This window comes from Plasmodium coatneyi, chromosome 12, assembly GCF_001680005.1.
Source record: "Plasmodium coatneyi strain Hackeri chromosome 12, complete sequence".
NCBI lineage: Eukaryota > Apicomplexa > Aconoidasida > Haemosporida > Plasmodiidae > Plasmodium > Plasmodium coatneyi.
In genome coordinates, this window is record NC_033567.1 from 4,332,089 (window position 1) to 4,347,567 (window position 15,479).

The following is a 15,479-nucleotide window of genomic DNA, read 5'->3' on the forward strand; positions in this document are numbered from 1 at the left end:
TTGTGCCACATCCCAATTAGACAAATATTTTGGGAACATTTTTGCAATAAACATACTATTCGTTCTTTTGCCTCTTTTTTCTCTTTGTTTTTGATCCACCAGTGAGCATTGTGTGCAGGTCAATGTACAACCGTATCGCGGCACATACAATGTTGGGGGGTATCCCTTTTGTTACGTGCCAATTTGTAAAAAAGGCGAACCTGCAATATTGCATGAACGAGGGTTACATTTCCTTTGTGGGAACGATTTTCAAATAAAGTCGCTCGATCGGAATGTTGTTATATGTAGAAGGGCATGCGCATATGTACTACCCAAAGATATGCTGTATATTTATGCGGCGCGCCCTGTGACGACATGGCCATTTTTTTTTTTTTTTTTTGCGCTGAGATTGATTTTACAAAATTAGAATTTTGCGTGCACGCATTTTTGGTTTAAAAGGTAAGAAGTTTGACAATTAACCCATTTGGTTGTTTTAATTTTTGCGATTTTTTTTTATTTTCATTAGTTTTGTGATACTTAATCTTTTCATTGTTTATTCTTCATTTTTCCATCTTTTTTTTTTTTTTTTTTTTTTTTTTTCATTTTTTTTTTGTTCTGCGGAGCAAATATATTTCTAATGCGGCAATAGCAAATAAGACAATAGAGGCACGAATATATTTTAAAAATTACCCAACTTTTTTTTGGCTTTGAAAAATAGCAATAAAATGTAGCATATATTGAATTACTTGCAAGGAGGATAAAATGAGAAAAAATATATATTCCTAAAAAAAGAGGAAAATTTTGTGTACTACATATATTTATATAGTTGTGTTGGCATAGGTGTGATGAACGAAAAATGAAAAATGCGTTTTTTTTTTTAAATTAGAGAAGAGAAATTTAAAAAAACAAGGAAACGCAATGCATATGTAACGTTTTAGTACCATTTTTTATGGCATAATTTATTTTATCATTTTTCGCCATTTTGTCATTTTATTGCTATTTATTTATTTTATTTTATTTATTTATTTATTATTTTTTTTTTTTTTTTGCAACGTTAATGGCGCTAATGTCAAGAGATAGAGAAAAATTCTTTAACGCAAAGATTATGCTTTTAAGAAAAGGAAAAGTTGGGCAAAAAAATAATGCGCATATAAATAATACGTAAGAGGGAACGTATGGACGTGCATGTGAAGTACATGTTCGCGTGCTTACTGAAGATAACACCCTCGCGTAAGGGAGGTAGCACATGTCCCTCTTTCACTTGCTCACTTTAACGCATTCAATACTTCCCTTTTTATTATATAGAGTAGTTGTCGACAAAACATTGCACAAGGGCTGTATCGCAAAGTATTCAAAATTCATTTCGTGGGTAACCCCACACTGTGCATGAAGTATGTGCGAATATATATTCATACATATACATATATACACATTCATGTGCCTATTTAAAATTTCCCCACTTTAAGGCATAGCGTATATTACGTATGGGGGAGAGGTGACACAGATACGCTCGTCATACAGCACGTGAGCGAGCGTAGCCCCTTGTACATGCCACTGCAGGGACATTTATCCATACATTTCCACTTTCGTATTTATACACGCTTGCACATGTCCGTGCATATTTTTACCTTTAACTCCTCGCACACGAATTTGTCGAGTCTCGTGCAGACGGGGAAAACACGCACAAGTTGGTCGTCCGTATGCTCATGTAGCACAGCGCAGTGCAGTACATAACATGGCACATACAGTGTACATTTTCCCCAATTGCGTACAATGCACCGCACTGGTAAGCCGCTCGGCATCCAGTAGCGACAAAGACAATATAAGAGGCAAACAAACGACATAAACGAAACGAACCAAGCAAGCGCCGCAAATATTCTGAACGGAATTAAGCAAAAAAATCGCGCTGGGCAGTATTGCCAAGAGGGAGCAAGAAATAAAAATTAAAAATAAACCAACTATCAAACAGATGAACAAAGTAAAAAAATAAAAAAACGTAACAAAGATACACGCACATGTGAACACATACAATTTGCATAATTATGCAAAAAGCAAAACAAAGCTGAGTTTAAAAAGGGTTACGTGAAACATGCCGATTGAAGCGCACACAACGACTGAGTGGCGTAAAAATTAAAACGAACAAAACTAGCGCAACGAGTACAGCCGCAAAAGGGGAAAAACACACAGAACGCCAGAGCGCGCGAAACACGCATAATCGGCAAAGGGGGGCGAAGTGGGACCAAGCGAACTTGGGACCTTTCGCCGAAGAAATGAAGACCCGTTAGGGATGCCCAAGCGCAGCTGCTCATCTCCATGCAACTGTACACGGCAAGAAACTCCACTCAGTTGGAATATAAACCCAAGTCACCTTTACAAATCCGTCATTGCTGCGAAAGGGATGCGCAAGCCAAATGAGCTAGCTATTTTTATTTTATTATTTTATTTTTTTTTTTTGTTTTGCCTGACCCGTTCATACATTTTTCAGTAGAATGAAAATCAATGGCTACTATCGAAAAAAGTAACAAAAGCGGCGAACATGAAACAAAGGCTATTTACAAAAATGAAAGAAAAGGCAAGACCAACAAAATACAAGCGTATCATGTGAATGAAGAAAAAAAAGAAGTCGAAAGCGGAGGTTTCCACAATGTAGAAAATAAAAATGAAAATAACGCAGACATTTTTGGCATGAGCGTAAGCAAAAATGAAATGGACGTAAACAATAATAATGTCCGTAATCCTGTCGTGAAGACGAATGCGGACATGAAAAAGGAGGAAAAGAAGAGCGGTCTGACGGAAAATAAAGGAAACTGGGGAGGGCAGGAGCAAAATCAGCTGAATGATGAAACAAATTTGTCAGATGAAGGGGAAGAAGTAGAGGAAGAAAACGTGGATGAGAAAGACCTCATACTTCAGCGATATAAACATGGCACCAACATATTTGTCAACCTGGACGATGTAAGAAAAGGGTGCATGGTAGTTGACTTTTACTCGGAATGTTTAAATAAATATAAAAATGAATGCAGCTTTGTGTATTACCAAAACTATAACAGTAATAAGAACGTAATAATTAACGAAAATGTTGACATGGTGGGACATGCGCACAGCCCACAACATTTTTTATGTGAAAATGTGGAGAGCATGGGCAACATGCCCAGTTCAAATGACAAATCAGCAATGGCGAAAGGGAAGAATGGGTCAAGAAATTCAAGCAGCCTAGGAAACGGAGTAGGTACATCCGTTATGCCTGGTGAAGATTATAAAAATTTTAACCTCCAAAAAAAGAAGCAAGAGTCGTTAGATCCCTTATTAAGGTGTATAAACTCGTTGTCCGATAGGATAAACCTTCAGCATTTAGTGGGTGACCCAACAACGTATTTCAAAGTTGGAGGGGGGGATATGTTTTACGACATTAACGATCCATTTTTGGATGACGAAGAAATGTATAAAGAATTGAACAAAACGAAAAATGATATAATTCTCACAAGACAGATAGAAGATGAATACAGTGTATGGAGTGGGGACATGTCAGACGATTATGCAGACATAAACCCGAACTCCTTCATCTCATTTTACAGCTCCAAGTGTAAGTACGTATATTGTAGCGATGAAGAAAGGGAAGAGAATAACACCAAAGGGTACACAACTGACATGATGAAGGGCAATGACAATGCGGACGGCGCGGATTTCTACAAACGTGGTCATGAGTACAAGAGGTACGCTTCGTACAGCTCCTCCTGCTCCAACTCCTCTGATGAGAGTGTAATAGAATTAAACCAGTCCGACATGGACATAATAAATTATGAACACAATATAAACGATTTTATTATATATTCAAGTGAAGAAGACGTCGAAGCATCCTCGTCCGAAGACGAAAATGACGAAGACGCAAAAGTGTCAGAAGGGTCTGAAGAGGACATCATATTCAACCCTTTCGCTTGGAAGAAATTCCAAAGGCACATTCCCCCAGAGTTTATCAGCTCCTTCGAGAAGTTAGAAAAGGAGTTGGATGCTCTCCCTTTGGAGGTTAACATAGAAGATATAAAGGACATCATAAAAGGGAACATTTACAGCATATTTCTCAAAGTTAGAGATAAACAAAAGAACATGCTAAACCATTTTGACAAAAAATTGGACGATTATGTTGACATCGATATAAAACAACTGAGGTGGCTCACAACCATCATGAATAAAACGTCCAACACGCTTAACGATATAGACATTTGTAGAATATGGTTCGAACACATTTTCAATTACAACATTTTGGTGTTCATTAATTGCGAGAAGGAATTTGTTAGCAAGATAAAGAACTCACAAATTTTTGAAAAAAATAATAAGACACATTTGAATTGTATCTTGAAGGACATATCTTCGTGGAGGGCCTTCCAGGAGTATAAGGAGAAGCTGGCTCGCGAAGGCGCAAATGGGGGGGGTGCTACTACCATTGCGGGTGCCTCCGTCGACACTGCAAAGACGACCAAGGGGGGTAGCCCCAATCGTAGCGCAAACGGACCGAAAGTGGGCTCCTCCCCCGGTCGAGGCGGGGGCAAAGCGGCCACCAATTGTAACAAGAATGCCATTGTTAATAGCGAGCCCAGTTGCAAAGGGTCTACTGAAAGTGGAAAACCGATAGACGCAGGAGATGCAGAGAAGGAGAAGAAGAGCGCCGTGCTGGAGATGCAGGGCAGGGAAGAAGCACTTAATGAAGCAAAGGATAAGGCGTGTAACGATGTTCACTTGAAAAAGGAGGATAGTGCGAAAAGTGCACCCCACCACGAGGGGAACGTGGAATGTATCTTTACTCCCAACTTTGCTAAGGACAGCACTGTGAAGGAGCTAGCCCAAGGTCCAGAGGAAGGAGGTGTCAAGGTCAAATTAGTCAACGTAAAAAATGAAAACGCAGAAGGAAACTGCGATAGTGTATCTCTGCAACTTTCGAATAATAGCACTATCGAACAGATAGACGGGGAAAAAATAGGGGGCAGCGATTACAGTTGTGCGCAAAACAATGGTTTACCGAAAAAGGAGTCCACCGGGGGGAATGGCGACCTACAAGACGATAAAAAGGCGGCGCCAGGGGAGGCACCAGTAGAGGCCACCACCGTAGCTGCCAGCTCTCCATCTGCAGCTATCCTCCCATTGATAGAGACGCACGGAGAGAAAAGTAAGGGTCCCGCCCAAAATGGCGAAAGCAGTAAGGACGTCAAACCGGGTGGTCCCAAGGCGAGCAAAGGTACGAACCCCAATAGCGAACAGAAGGAAGAAAACAATCCATTGGAAAAATTTTTTAAAAAATTTGTGGATATTTCTTACGACATTTTACATTACGTAAAAATGTTTTTAAAGCAAAAGTGCTTTTTAAAAGATATGATATCAGCAGGATTTGAAGCTCTGGTGGAAAAGCACAACAAGCATTTTGTTAAGTTCCCCTACATGACCGTGTCAGAAATATTGACCAACCTGTTTAACTTTAGATACAAAACGAAAATCCTCATAGCCCCAGATTATGTAGAGGCCATGGTAGAATTTTATCAGGACAAATATAAAGTAGACATACCATATGATAAAGGCAGAAATAAAAAAGTTTTTCTTTTTGATACAAGCGAAATGCAAAAGTTGAATAATGCCTATTATAGAGGTCGCAACAATGCCAAGGAGAGAGGTGCAGGTAATGAACAGGAACATGGTAAAGAGGGCCATAAGGGCAAATCGGGAGGGAAAAGAGAGTCGGTGGATAAAGGCAGTTACAAAAAAGGGGGTGGTGGCAGCAGTGGAAGTATGGTCAGTAATGACTTGCTGGTGGGCAATTCTAAGGAGCGTTCACAAAATGCATCGAATAAGAAGCAGGGATCTGCAAAAAATAATCATTCAGGTATGAACAGTGGTATGGACATGTCCAGTAAGCTAAACAGCAGCTCCCCCATGGGCGTTGCCAACTCAGGTGTAACAACGGATGGGGGTAATAATAAAGTGCCATCCAAGAAGAGAACAAGTGAATCGATTAAAAATAGCCTTACGAAAGAGACCAACTCTTCGGCGAAAAAGAAACAGAACAAGATTCCATCCAACGATTTGTCCAGAAAAAGTTGGGATAAGAAGAAAAACAACAAAAATGAAAAGAAGATATCGTCCAGCACGCATATTATTATATGTTCCGATGATGAGGAAAGTCAGGGGGAAGACTCCCACACTGGGCAGCGCCAGATGATGACAAAAATTGCTAACGAGAGAGACAGAAACAAAGGCGAATGCCGAAATATGAGCATGTTGATAGAGAATATAACGAAGAAGAAGTGCAGCACGAATAGTAGCTCCCTGGGAAGTTTGACGGTCAACCACAACGTTGGCAAGGAGCAGCGCAGGAGCATCGGCAACAGTAGCTATGCTGGTCAGCCCAAGACCCACCTGCCAAAGATGCCGAACATGTCAAACATGACGAACATGACGAACATGACGAATAGGACGAGTATGCCCAGCATGGTGAGCAACGATCAGGGTCGTCTGCAAAGCCGCCCGCACAGCACCCTACCGAATAACAATAAGTTGCAAACCATTCGCAACATTTTTAGTAACTCCTCCCCCATGCACCACAACAACATGCAAAGGGTGAACAACGTGCAAAGCATGAACAACAACAGCAGAAGCAACATTTACAACGCGCAGAGGAAGAGGGGCACCGAAGAAAACCTCCTCATTATTGCAGACGAACAGAAAAGTATAAATTCAAACAACATGCTTAACGAAAAAATGCAACTCTATAAGAAAAGGAAAATGAAAAATGACTATCCATGTGAAAAAAAAAACTCACAAACGAACATACTAAATCTTAACGAGGTGAATGAAAAAATGAAGGGGAACGTTCTGCACTCAAATGATAAGTGTGCAGTGTATAAATGTATTAACATCGAATCGTCTGATGAGAACAGGTGATTTTTTTTTTTTTCTTTTTTTTGACTTCATTGGATGGGTAAGCGACGCTTTTTTTTTTTCCATTCCGTGTGCATACCCAATGGTCCTGCGAAAAAGCGCGCTGTACTGGAACCTTCTTACCCACCGACCCAGTAAAGGGTGTGGGAAGGAGAGTGCTTCGCCCCAAGACAGCTATTTTTGTGTTTCCCCGCAAGGCGCTGAGTGATCAGCCCTAAACGGTTAGGAATTTCCTCACCCGGGAGCGTTAACGCATGAGTGCTTATGCGTGTAGCTGGCCTTTTTTGTAATTTCCTTCCCTTTTTTTTGTTTCCTCATGCGTGTACGTGCATGTATGTATGTACTTCCGCACGTTGGGGTTTACGCATGTGTCTGTCTTGCGGACCCCCTGCGGATTCCACGCCTGCTTGCTGCAACTTATAACTTTAAAACCGTTCCATTTGGTGTGTGTGCGAACATTCGTGTGTGCACATATGTGTATGTGTTTATCTACCCCGCCTTTGTGCCTTGGCGTGTTCTTGCTTCAACATGCCCATATACGTTACTCTCTGTACTACACGTTAGCCACACGCTGATTTTGTGTCTGCGTACTTGCTAATAAACAACCGCATTTTTTTTTTTCACCTTGTGTTTCTTCGCTGTATTTTGTTGTTTTTTTACTGTGTTGTTTTATTGCCATTTTTTTGGCATTTTTTTGCCGTCTTTTTTTTTTTTTTTTTTTTTTTTTGGACATTCAAAAACATCGCATAATTAGCGAAAGTCAATACACCGTTATTGTGTAGTAGCGGAAATTTCGGGAAAAAAAAAAAAAAACTGGGGAAGGACAGGCAGAGCGTTAGCGGTGGAACACCTTATGCACATGCACCTGTGACGCGATAAGCGGAACGCCTAGGTGGACGCTGAATCTTGGCTAAAGAACACTTCTGACAGAAAATTTGCGAGGAATTACCCAAACGGTTGTCCTTCTTAAGCTAGTGTGATCGCAGGAAAGGGAGTGATGCAGTCGTGCTAGCTAATCGGAGGGAGCGACCTATACATGTAGTTATGTAATTGTGTAGTTACGCATTAAGTACTTGTACACCTGAACCCCCTAAACAGTACGACCATCCATCATACTGCGCACAAAGATGTATAAAGAAATTATGAAGGACCTCACCCAGTTGGCGCACTTGAAACAGTTGTGCAAAAAGAAGGTAAGCGGGAAGCGGGTTGCTGGGCAAGGTGTCCGCCGGTGTAAATTACGCTGCTTTTTTTTTTTTTTACTGTTGCAACAATATAGAGAATCCAACACATACATGTTGTTGCGCGCGTCTTTTTTTTTTTTTCCTACTTCCCTGCAACCTGACCCCTTCGCAAGCCCGACCTTTTAGCCACCCTGCAATCATGCAAGGCAAAGGAATATGAGGAGATATGGCTCATTTTGCACAAGGCATTGGAGGAGCGCACCCCTCCAGACAAGCTCCTTTACGACGCAGAGAATTCGACTTTGCTCTTTAGGGTACGATTGCAATGTTGCACAGTGTTCAGCAGTATATTGTGGAAACTCTGTACTTAGCACCCTTATGAAAGTGACACAGACCCACTTGTAACACCCCATTTTCCCTTTCCCCTTTGAAGGAAGAAGATGACAGGCAGTATTTATTGACGTGCATAATTTTCATATGTATATATTTGCAACATTTGGCGAATAGTGATAAGAGGAAGAAGCACATCAAATTGGATAGTAATTTTTACGCCCTTTTTTACAAGCTCATTGGTTAGTATTGGGTGGGGGCGAGATTTGCACAGGATTGACCACATGCAGAACCCCCTTTAGTGGCATGATGATCGGTATAGGCAGATGTTTCTCACAGAGCACTTATTCCCCCTAGTTACACCGTAACGTTACACGGGGTTGCCAACCCATCGCGTTCACCTGCAGAGATCCAATTCATGCTAAGCGACAGAGAAGTGCGTATGTCCTTCGGGAAATGTCTATTACAGTTATGCGAACTGAACTTAGAAGAAAATGAATTTTCGGCACATGTGAAAGTGAACCTACTGATATTTTTGTTGTGGAAGACGTGTTCCTCGGAGGTAACCATGAACGCACAGGAGTGGTAAAGTTTCTGTTGGAAGAGTAGAAACCCTGCTAGGATGTCTTCACTCGTGTGTATATCTTTGTATCCCCCTTCCCAAATGGAATGTCCACTCCTTCACATGCAACACGCAGGGCAAAAGCGCAGACATAAGTAAACTCAAAAAGAACAAAGATTTGTGCAAATATATAAAATGGGGAATTCCAGAAAAATCCACCAACTCGTTCTATCTGCTCTGTTCCTACTCACTGAATCTTCCCAAGTTTTATGCACAGTAAGGGAGTGGGATGGGCACCCTGCACGTGGTGGTGATTAGCAAATATGGTGGGAAAAAATACGTGACTATGTTATCCCCCACATAGTGTGCACAAACCGAATGGAGAATAAAATTAGTCCACCCTTTTTTGCACCCCTTGCTCAGCCCCGATGGAAAATTCTTTCTGGCACACGTTTGGTCTCAACATGAAAGTATAGCGTCTCATCTTTTTAACGTATGAAAAAAAAATAAAAAATAAAAGGGGGAAAAGTTCCTTTGGGATTGGTCTCTAATCGAAGAGCGTTGTCCCTTTGCATTTCTAAGGAGTACATATAAGGTAGTCTCACCCGAGGTTGGATTGCCTGTCCGATCGGAATGGCACATTCATGTCTGTCTGCTCCCCCTCCCCCCGACTGCTAACAGAAATTCGTGCACAACACGGTTGTCCTCTCGCATGACAGCATCAGTCACTATTCACAAATTATCCATTCGACGTGGAAGGTATGAAATGGCAAAACGGGGTAGACCCCGTTACCACTGTGCACTCATGCAGAGGAAGATGCGTACACATGCAACAACATGGGAAGCATACTTGTGTAGCTACCCCTATATATCTATAAGTGCACATGGCGAAGCCTGCAATTTTTGGAGTCATTAACTTTTCCTCCCTCCACAATCTCCCCACCCAACTTGCCTAACAGAACTGCGAAGGAGTGATGAAGGAGACACTGGAGATACAAATTGAGCACCTCGTGAACTTGGCCTTAAAGTGTCCCATTAAGGTTGCAGCAAAATTCAGAAATGTTCTAAGTATATTCCACAACAATAAGGGGTAAAGAAAAGGACATGCAATCGATTGTGTTATTGGCATTTAAAGCGATTACATTTTTCATGTGACGGGGCAAACCAGATCGATTCTGCTTCCTTTTACCCACATTGTCTTCCTCACGTTATGCCATGATTCGTTGTCCCCGCTTCATTCCCCCAAGGGACAAGAGCATCAACAATTTGATCTTCAAAATTTACGACCCTATTATTTGGAGGAGCCTCATGGTAAGTGTCCCTGTGGGTAGGTACTTAGAGGAACATTTTGGATGCCACCCAAAAAGGGGGATTCTAAAAGGTACACGCTGTGTGTATGCACGAACGAAAACGTACCTATGACGGATAAAAAAAAAAATAACTCCCCCGTGTGGATAATGCCCCCTTTCTGCAAAACTATTATAGTCGCCCAATTGGAAACTTCGCTTCAACGCTACGTGCATCTTTCAGCTGATTTTCCCTGTCGTGGTAATTCACAATTTGACCTTAGTTTGGTGGAAAAGTGGGAAGAGTACACCACTTTAACGTCAGTCTAGTGAAAATGTTCCTTCCGTTTCGTCAACCCGCTGCTATACTTTTCCTTTTGTTACACCTCCAACGGTGCTAAATTAGGACCCCTGCATAAAGAACGTGAATTACCTAGCCTCTATGGAGAAGTAAGCTAAACTGGGTGGTCACCTGGAATGAGGGACACATCACATGAATGTGCCACCAAAGTTGCTACCCTCCACCCCGTACTTGGGGGTTCAGTGTATGCACATATTCACCACCTCCACCCTGTGTGTTTATGTGCTTTAGAGCCTATCAGGCCCTCTTCGACTTGGCAGAAGACGTAAACGCATGCGTCCTGCAGGCCGTGGCTAAGTGCATATGTCATGTAAGCAGAGTACAAAAAAAGTGCCCCAAGTGGGTGCTGAAATAGACCCACAATGTGTTACCACCTCTGCGTCGGTGCCGCTTCTTAACGCCGTTCCGTTACCCCGCTGTGCAATATCGACCCAGGTGCTGAACGAACTGTGGGAAATAATCAGCGAACAGAAAAGGTCCGCCCTGGTGGAAGTGCTGATCAGCAAGCTCCTAAGGGAGAAGCAACACGACAACGTAAAGGTGGAAGTCCTTCTTGGGTTCTACGAAATGGCAAAGAATAAGAAGATACACAAGCTATTTGCAAAAATATTCTACAGAATAAAAAACCTCATAAATGATAAGTCTCTACGAATACGGAAAAATTGCATCGCCCTTGTTCTCGAATTGAACAAACAGTTAAATGAAAATTTTTCTACTCAAATCGACTTCAGTGAGTTGATAAAGCGTGTCACCAAGGATTTGTTCACATACAACGTGCAGTCCTGTATAAAGAAATTGTCCTATGTAAAGTATGAGCACCATGAGAGAGTAAAAAATAAGGAGATCTGTGAGTTTTTAAAACTGTCTTCCAATTTAATCACCTATTCTATGTGGAATTGTTCCATAAAGGAGCAGGCAAAGAAATGTGTGAATCTATTAAATGATTATCCTGCTCTCATGATCTGTATCAGTAAGTTCGCTACGAATTTAGAGCTGGTGCAGCGTTACAAATTGGCTTCCGTGCTGTTCGAAATTACTAACGTGAAGTTGGGTGAGGAGGAGAACTCCGTGCTGCTCGGGGTGGGGAGCGCTGTAAATGGCGCAAATGGACAGGGATGCCCGAAGGCAACTAACACGGGAAAGTGCCTGGAAGACCCCGTTATCAACGGCAAGTACGTGAAGTACGCCTCCCTACTGCTCTGCGTGGCCTACCTGCTGAAGCCAAAGAATGATCAAGAAGTCGAATTGTGCGGATCGGAAAATATTGAAAATTTCCTCAGAAACAAATTTAAGGAGGAGTACTTCCTGGCCAGCATAGATACCCTAATGCAGCAATTTTATTTCAAGATACTTAAATATGTGAACCTCAATCAGGACACTTATGTGGAAATACACAAGTACGGTCGGAGGGAGTTACTCTCTCTGCACAGAGCTAAGAATGAACATGTGTGTAGGAAATTTATCCTCCCGTTATTTTACAAATGGAGCTTACTCGAGTCGGTCATTTCAGCACACATGCACATTTTGAATGCATGTATTGAGTTTGTCTTTTTACACACCTGCACGGAGGCGGAGTGGGCATCTGCCAGCAAGGGAAGCCCCTTCATTAACGCAGGTAGAGACCTCCCATTTGTGGATAAGGATGCGCTGGGTTATTTCGCCGACGAAGAGGAGGTACTCGACTCGGATGAGGGAAGTGGGATAAAAGGGCCCTCCTTGCGTTGCAACAAAAAAGACGACCCCATGGACGAAAAGGAAAAAGAAAGAATTTACATAAATGAAGAAAAGGAGATCAATACTCTTATTCTATTATCCCTCATTGTTAAAAAGAAAAAATATCACCACATGTTATTTAAGTCATTCCAAAGCATTATACACAATTTCGTTTTCAAATTCAATTCTTATCTTCTGTTCATATTTGACAAGCTGGCACAGAGCGATTTCCAGCTGCCTCCTCATTTTATTTCTCCTCACTATGAAGATAAGGGCGAGTTCAACTTTGTACAGTTGGTACTTTATGAAAGTGCTAAGATAAAAGGGTACTTTCATTTGTACATTTCGTTCTTCTTCCTTTGTTATACATCCAAGAGGAGCAACTTTCCACACGATTGGGATATTTTAATTGACAACACTTTGCGGAGCATTCATCTGATCAGCTCTGTTAAATTTAAAAATGAGATTGAAATTGTTACGAGTGGGAATTTAGCAGGGGTGACTGCCGTAGGGGGGAAGGTTGCGCATGTAGATGACCGGGTAGCTGAATGGGCAATCTACACCAGGACGATCCTCCACTTTGTCATGTAATTATTTCCATATTTCAGCGTTCGTTGGTTTTGCGAACTGCTATTATGAGGCAAGAACTGTTGGGCCAAGGGGGGTGGCCTAAAGTGAGAGTGTTTTCCAGTAGACACGAGTACCTGCACATACTGTGTGTGCATACCTCATGTGGGAATCCCCCCAAGCGGTGACATTATACTTTCTTCACTACTTTTTTTTACTTTTTTTTTCCCCCCCGCCGCAGGCACTTCCTCGATATGGTCGAATTCACGGTCGCAATGAAGATGACGCCGATAGAGGACCTCGACTTTACCGACTTGGTGAAAAACGTGTTTATGTTTTACAAATGTTACGAACTCGTCCAGGGGGGGCTAAATGGTCACGAAAAGCGCCACACAGAAGCCCACACGGATGAGCATCATACGGGACGCGCCCTGCTCGAGGTGTACCTCGGAGTGTGGACCAGAGTGAGCGAATTCCTCCTGTTCATATTAAACTGCGATTATTTCGAAAAAAAAAACGGAAATGAAGTTGTCCGTCCTGTATCCATTTTTCCTATTTACGTACGAAGTTGTGCATAGGGAGGATATCGAACGGGTCATGAACAAATATGCGGCTATAATTAAAGAGAGGGAAACCTTTTTTGACTTTATAAAAAATTACAAAAAAAATAACAGCATGGTGAGTTACATGCGGGACAGTCAGGTGAATTACATTCAGGGCATCCTAGACAACATTTCATTGCCCAAGGAGAAGGCAAAGAAGGGGTCCTCTTAAAATAAGCAAGTGCCTGGATACGTGTGTGGGTGGGATACTTATCCCGTTGTACGTACGTGCGTATATATTTGCACGTGGTACAGTTAGGCCAATTCGATTTGTCATTTTAGCCGCATGTTTTTTTTTCCCCATCCAATTCCGGTAGCTCACCTGATTTATATGCCACATTTGCATATTAGCACGTATATCAGTAGTACACATTTTGGTAAACAATTTTTGCAAAATATTGTTTGGCACGATTTATTGCACGATCGTTTTGCTCGAACTGCTCCCCTCTGCGCAGGAAAGGCGCACCAACTTGTTTCTCCTGTCCATAAAATATAAATGGCACGTCACGAAAAGGCGCTCACCTCAAGCTCAGTTTCCTATTTTTTATTAACACCATCATCCCTAGAAGAGCCTCCCGTGCCCGCGTGAGCTTGTTCAGCTTATTCGTCTGTATTTGTTTCTCAATCATGGCAATGTTCCTTTCATAAATTTTTTTTTTTATTATAAATTCTGCGATGCTGTCATCCGGGGGGTCATCCGACTGCTCGTCGCTTCCGCTATCGAAGCTTCTACACAGGAGGCTCAAATCATCGCTCCAGTTTACTCCTTCGGGGTGGCTGTCCTCACGGTGGAAGTTTTTCTCCGGTTCGTAGCTGTTCTCACGTCCGCAACTATTTCCATCCCCCATATCCTCATCATCGGCATTTTCGATGGGCATCCCCTCTATCAAATGATCGACTAAGTCGTTGCTTATACCGTCCCTGAGTTCATCTCGTCTGCTCCCTTTTGAAGTGTCTGAATTGTCTTCCCGCAAGCTTTCACTCGTGACTTCGTGGTGCCCTGGCAGTTTATTCCCTTTTGAGAAACCATCCCCAACCTTAGTCCTTTTACCTTTTCCCTCATAATCGCTGTCATTGCTGAGGTTACAGATGTTACCACCACTGCTATCTGTTTTTTTCGCCTGCTTATGCTCCATTTCGGCGTGTTAAACAGTGGGAAGAAGCATTTTTCTTGTGTGCAGTGTCTCGCATGATAGCTGGCAACGTTTCATTTATGCTGCCTTGCGATGTCAGTTCGTCCATATGCTCATGAGAGTTACACGGGAAACCAATTCGGGGACATTCAACTTGCGCAATTCTGCTTTACTTTTATGTTGGCTTCTTTATCCTGCCAAGGAACGCTCAACAGGGGTATTTTCATTGCTCCTTCGAAAAAATTAAAGCAAATGTGTCATACTTTCATAATCGTAAATTTTTCTCTTTTTTTTTTTCTCAAAGTGGACTCTTTTGTGTTGCCTTTTCTAAATTTCGGACGTCCCTTTTGGGAGATTAAAATTTGGGGAACATTGCAGGAGAAATGGAACCGACACGGATTTAAGGGGGCAAGAAAAATATGCGCAGCTGGCAGGGAAAAAAAAAAAAAAAAAAAAACAGATAAAAAGCACGTAAAAAAAAAGCAGATAAAATTGTGCCATATGAACAAACAAAAAGCTATTATGTTGCTGAGGGGCAAAACGAAAGAACAAATTTATCTCGCCGCAAATGGCGCCTTCCTAAATTACAACGGCGCAGCATCGACTGAAGAGTTGACCGACAAAAACGACGTCAGATCTGCCCACAACAGAACCGTACGGGCACTCAAGATGAAAGTACGTTTTCACAAACGGTAAAAATTTACCAATACAGTTCAGGCGAAATGGTAAAAGGTACATTTTGTCGCTTTGGGAAGAAGTGGCTTTTCGTATCTCCATTTGGCCGAATCGTTTTGATGCGATTTTACTGACATCATTACTGCCACTTTTTTGCTGCCCC

General features: G+C 42.0%; 3 protein-coding genes across 3 annotated transcripts; 2 read left to right on the forward strand and 1 right to left on the reverse strand.

The window, feature by feature from the left end:
* Positions 1-2,478: 2,478 nt before the first annotated feature.
* On the forward strand, positions 2,479-6,906 carry PCOAH_00046350 (Uncharacterized protein; the record flags this gene model as incomplete). The annotated part of the gene is made up of 1 exon (XM_020061419.1): positions 2,479-6,906. One exon carries the CDS (start codon positions 2,479-2,481, stop codon positions 6,904-6,906), a length of 4,428 nt encoding a protein of 1,475 aa, XP_019916902.1.
* A 1,124-nt stretch (positions 6,907-8,030) lies between these two features.
* PCOAH_00046360 (Uncharacterized protein) lies at positions 8,031-13,680 on the forward strand (the record flags this gene model as incomplete). Its single annotated transcript, XM_020061420.1, has 15 exons — positions 8,031-8,096; positions 8,261-8,401; positions 8,521-8,659; positions 8,825-8,979; positions 9,116-9,255; positions 9,403-9,472; positions 9,661-9,738; positions 9,939-10,069; positions 10,227-10,290; positions 10,465-10,527; positions 10,672-10,715; positions 10,858-10,936; positions 11,062-12,926; positions 13,148-13,281; positions 13,475-13,680. The coding sequence occupies 15 exons, from the start codon at positions 8,031-8,033 to the stop codon at positions 13,678-13,680; spliced, it is 3,375 nt and encodes a 1,124-aa protein (XP_019916247.1).
* Positions 13,681-14,026: 346 nt separating this feature from the next.
* PCOAH_00046370 (Uncharacterized protein) lies at positions 14,027-14,644 on the reverse strand (the record flags this gene model as incomplete). Its single annotated transcript, XM_020061421.1, has 1 exon — positions 14,027-14,644. The coding sequence occupies one exon, from the start codon at positions 14,642-14,644 to the stop codon at positions 14,027-14,029; it is 618 nt and encodes a 205-aa protein (XP_019916572.1).
* Between the last annotated feature and the right edge of the window lie 835 nt (positions 14,645-15,479).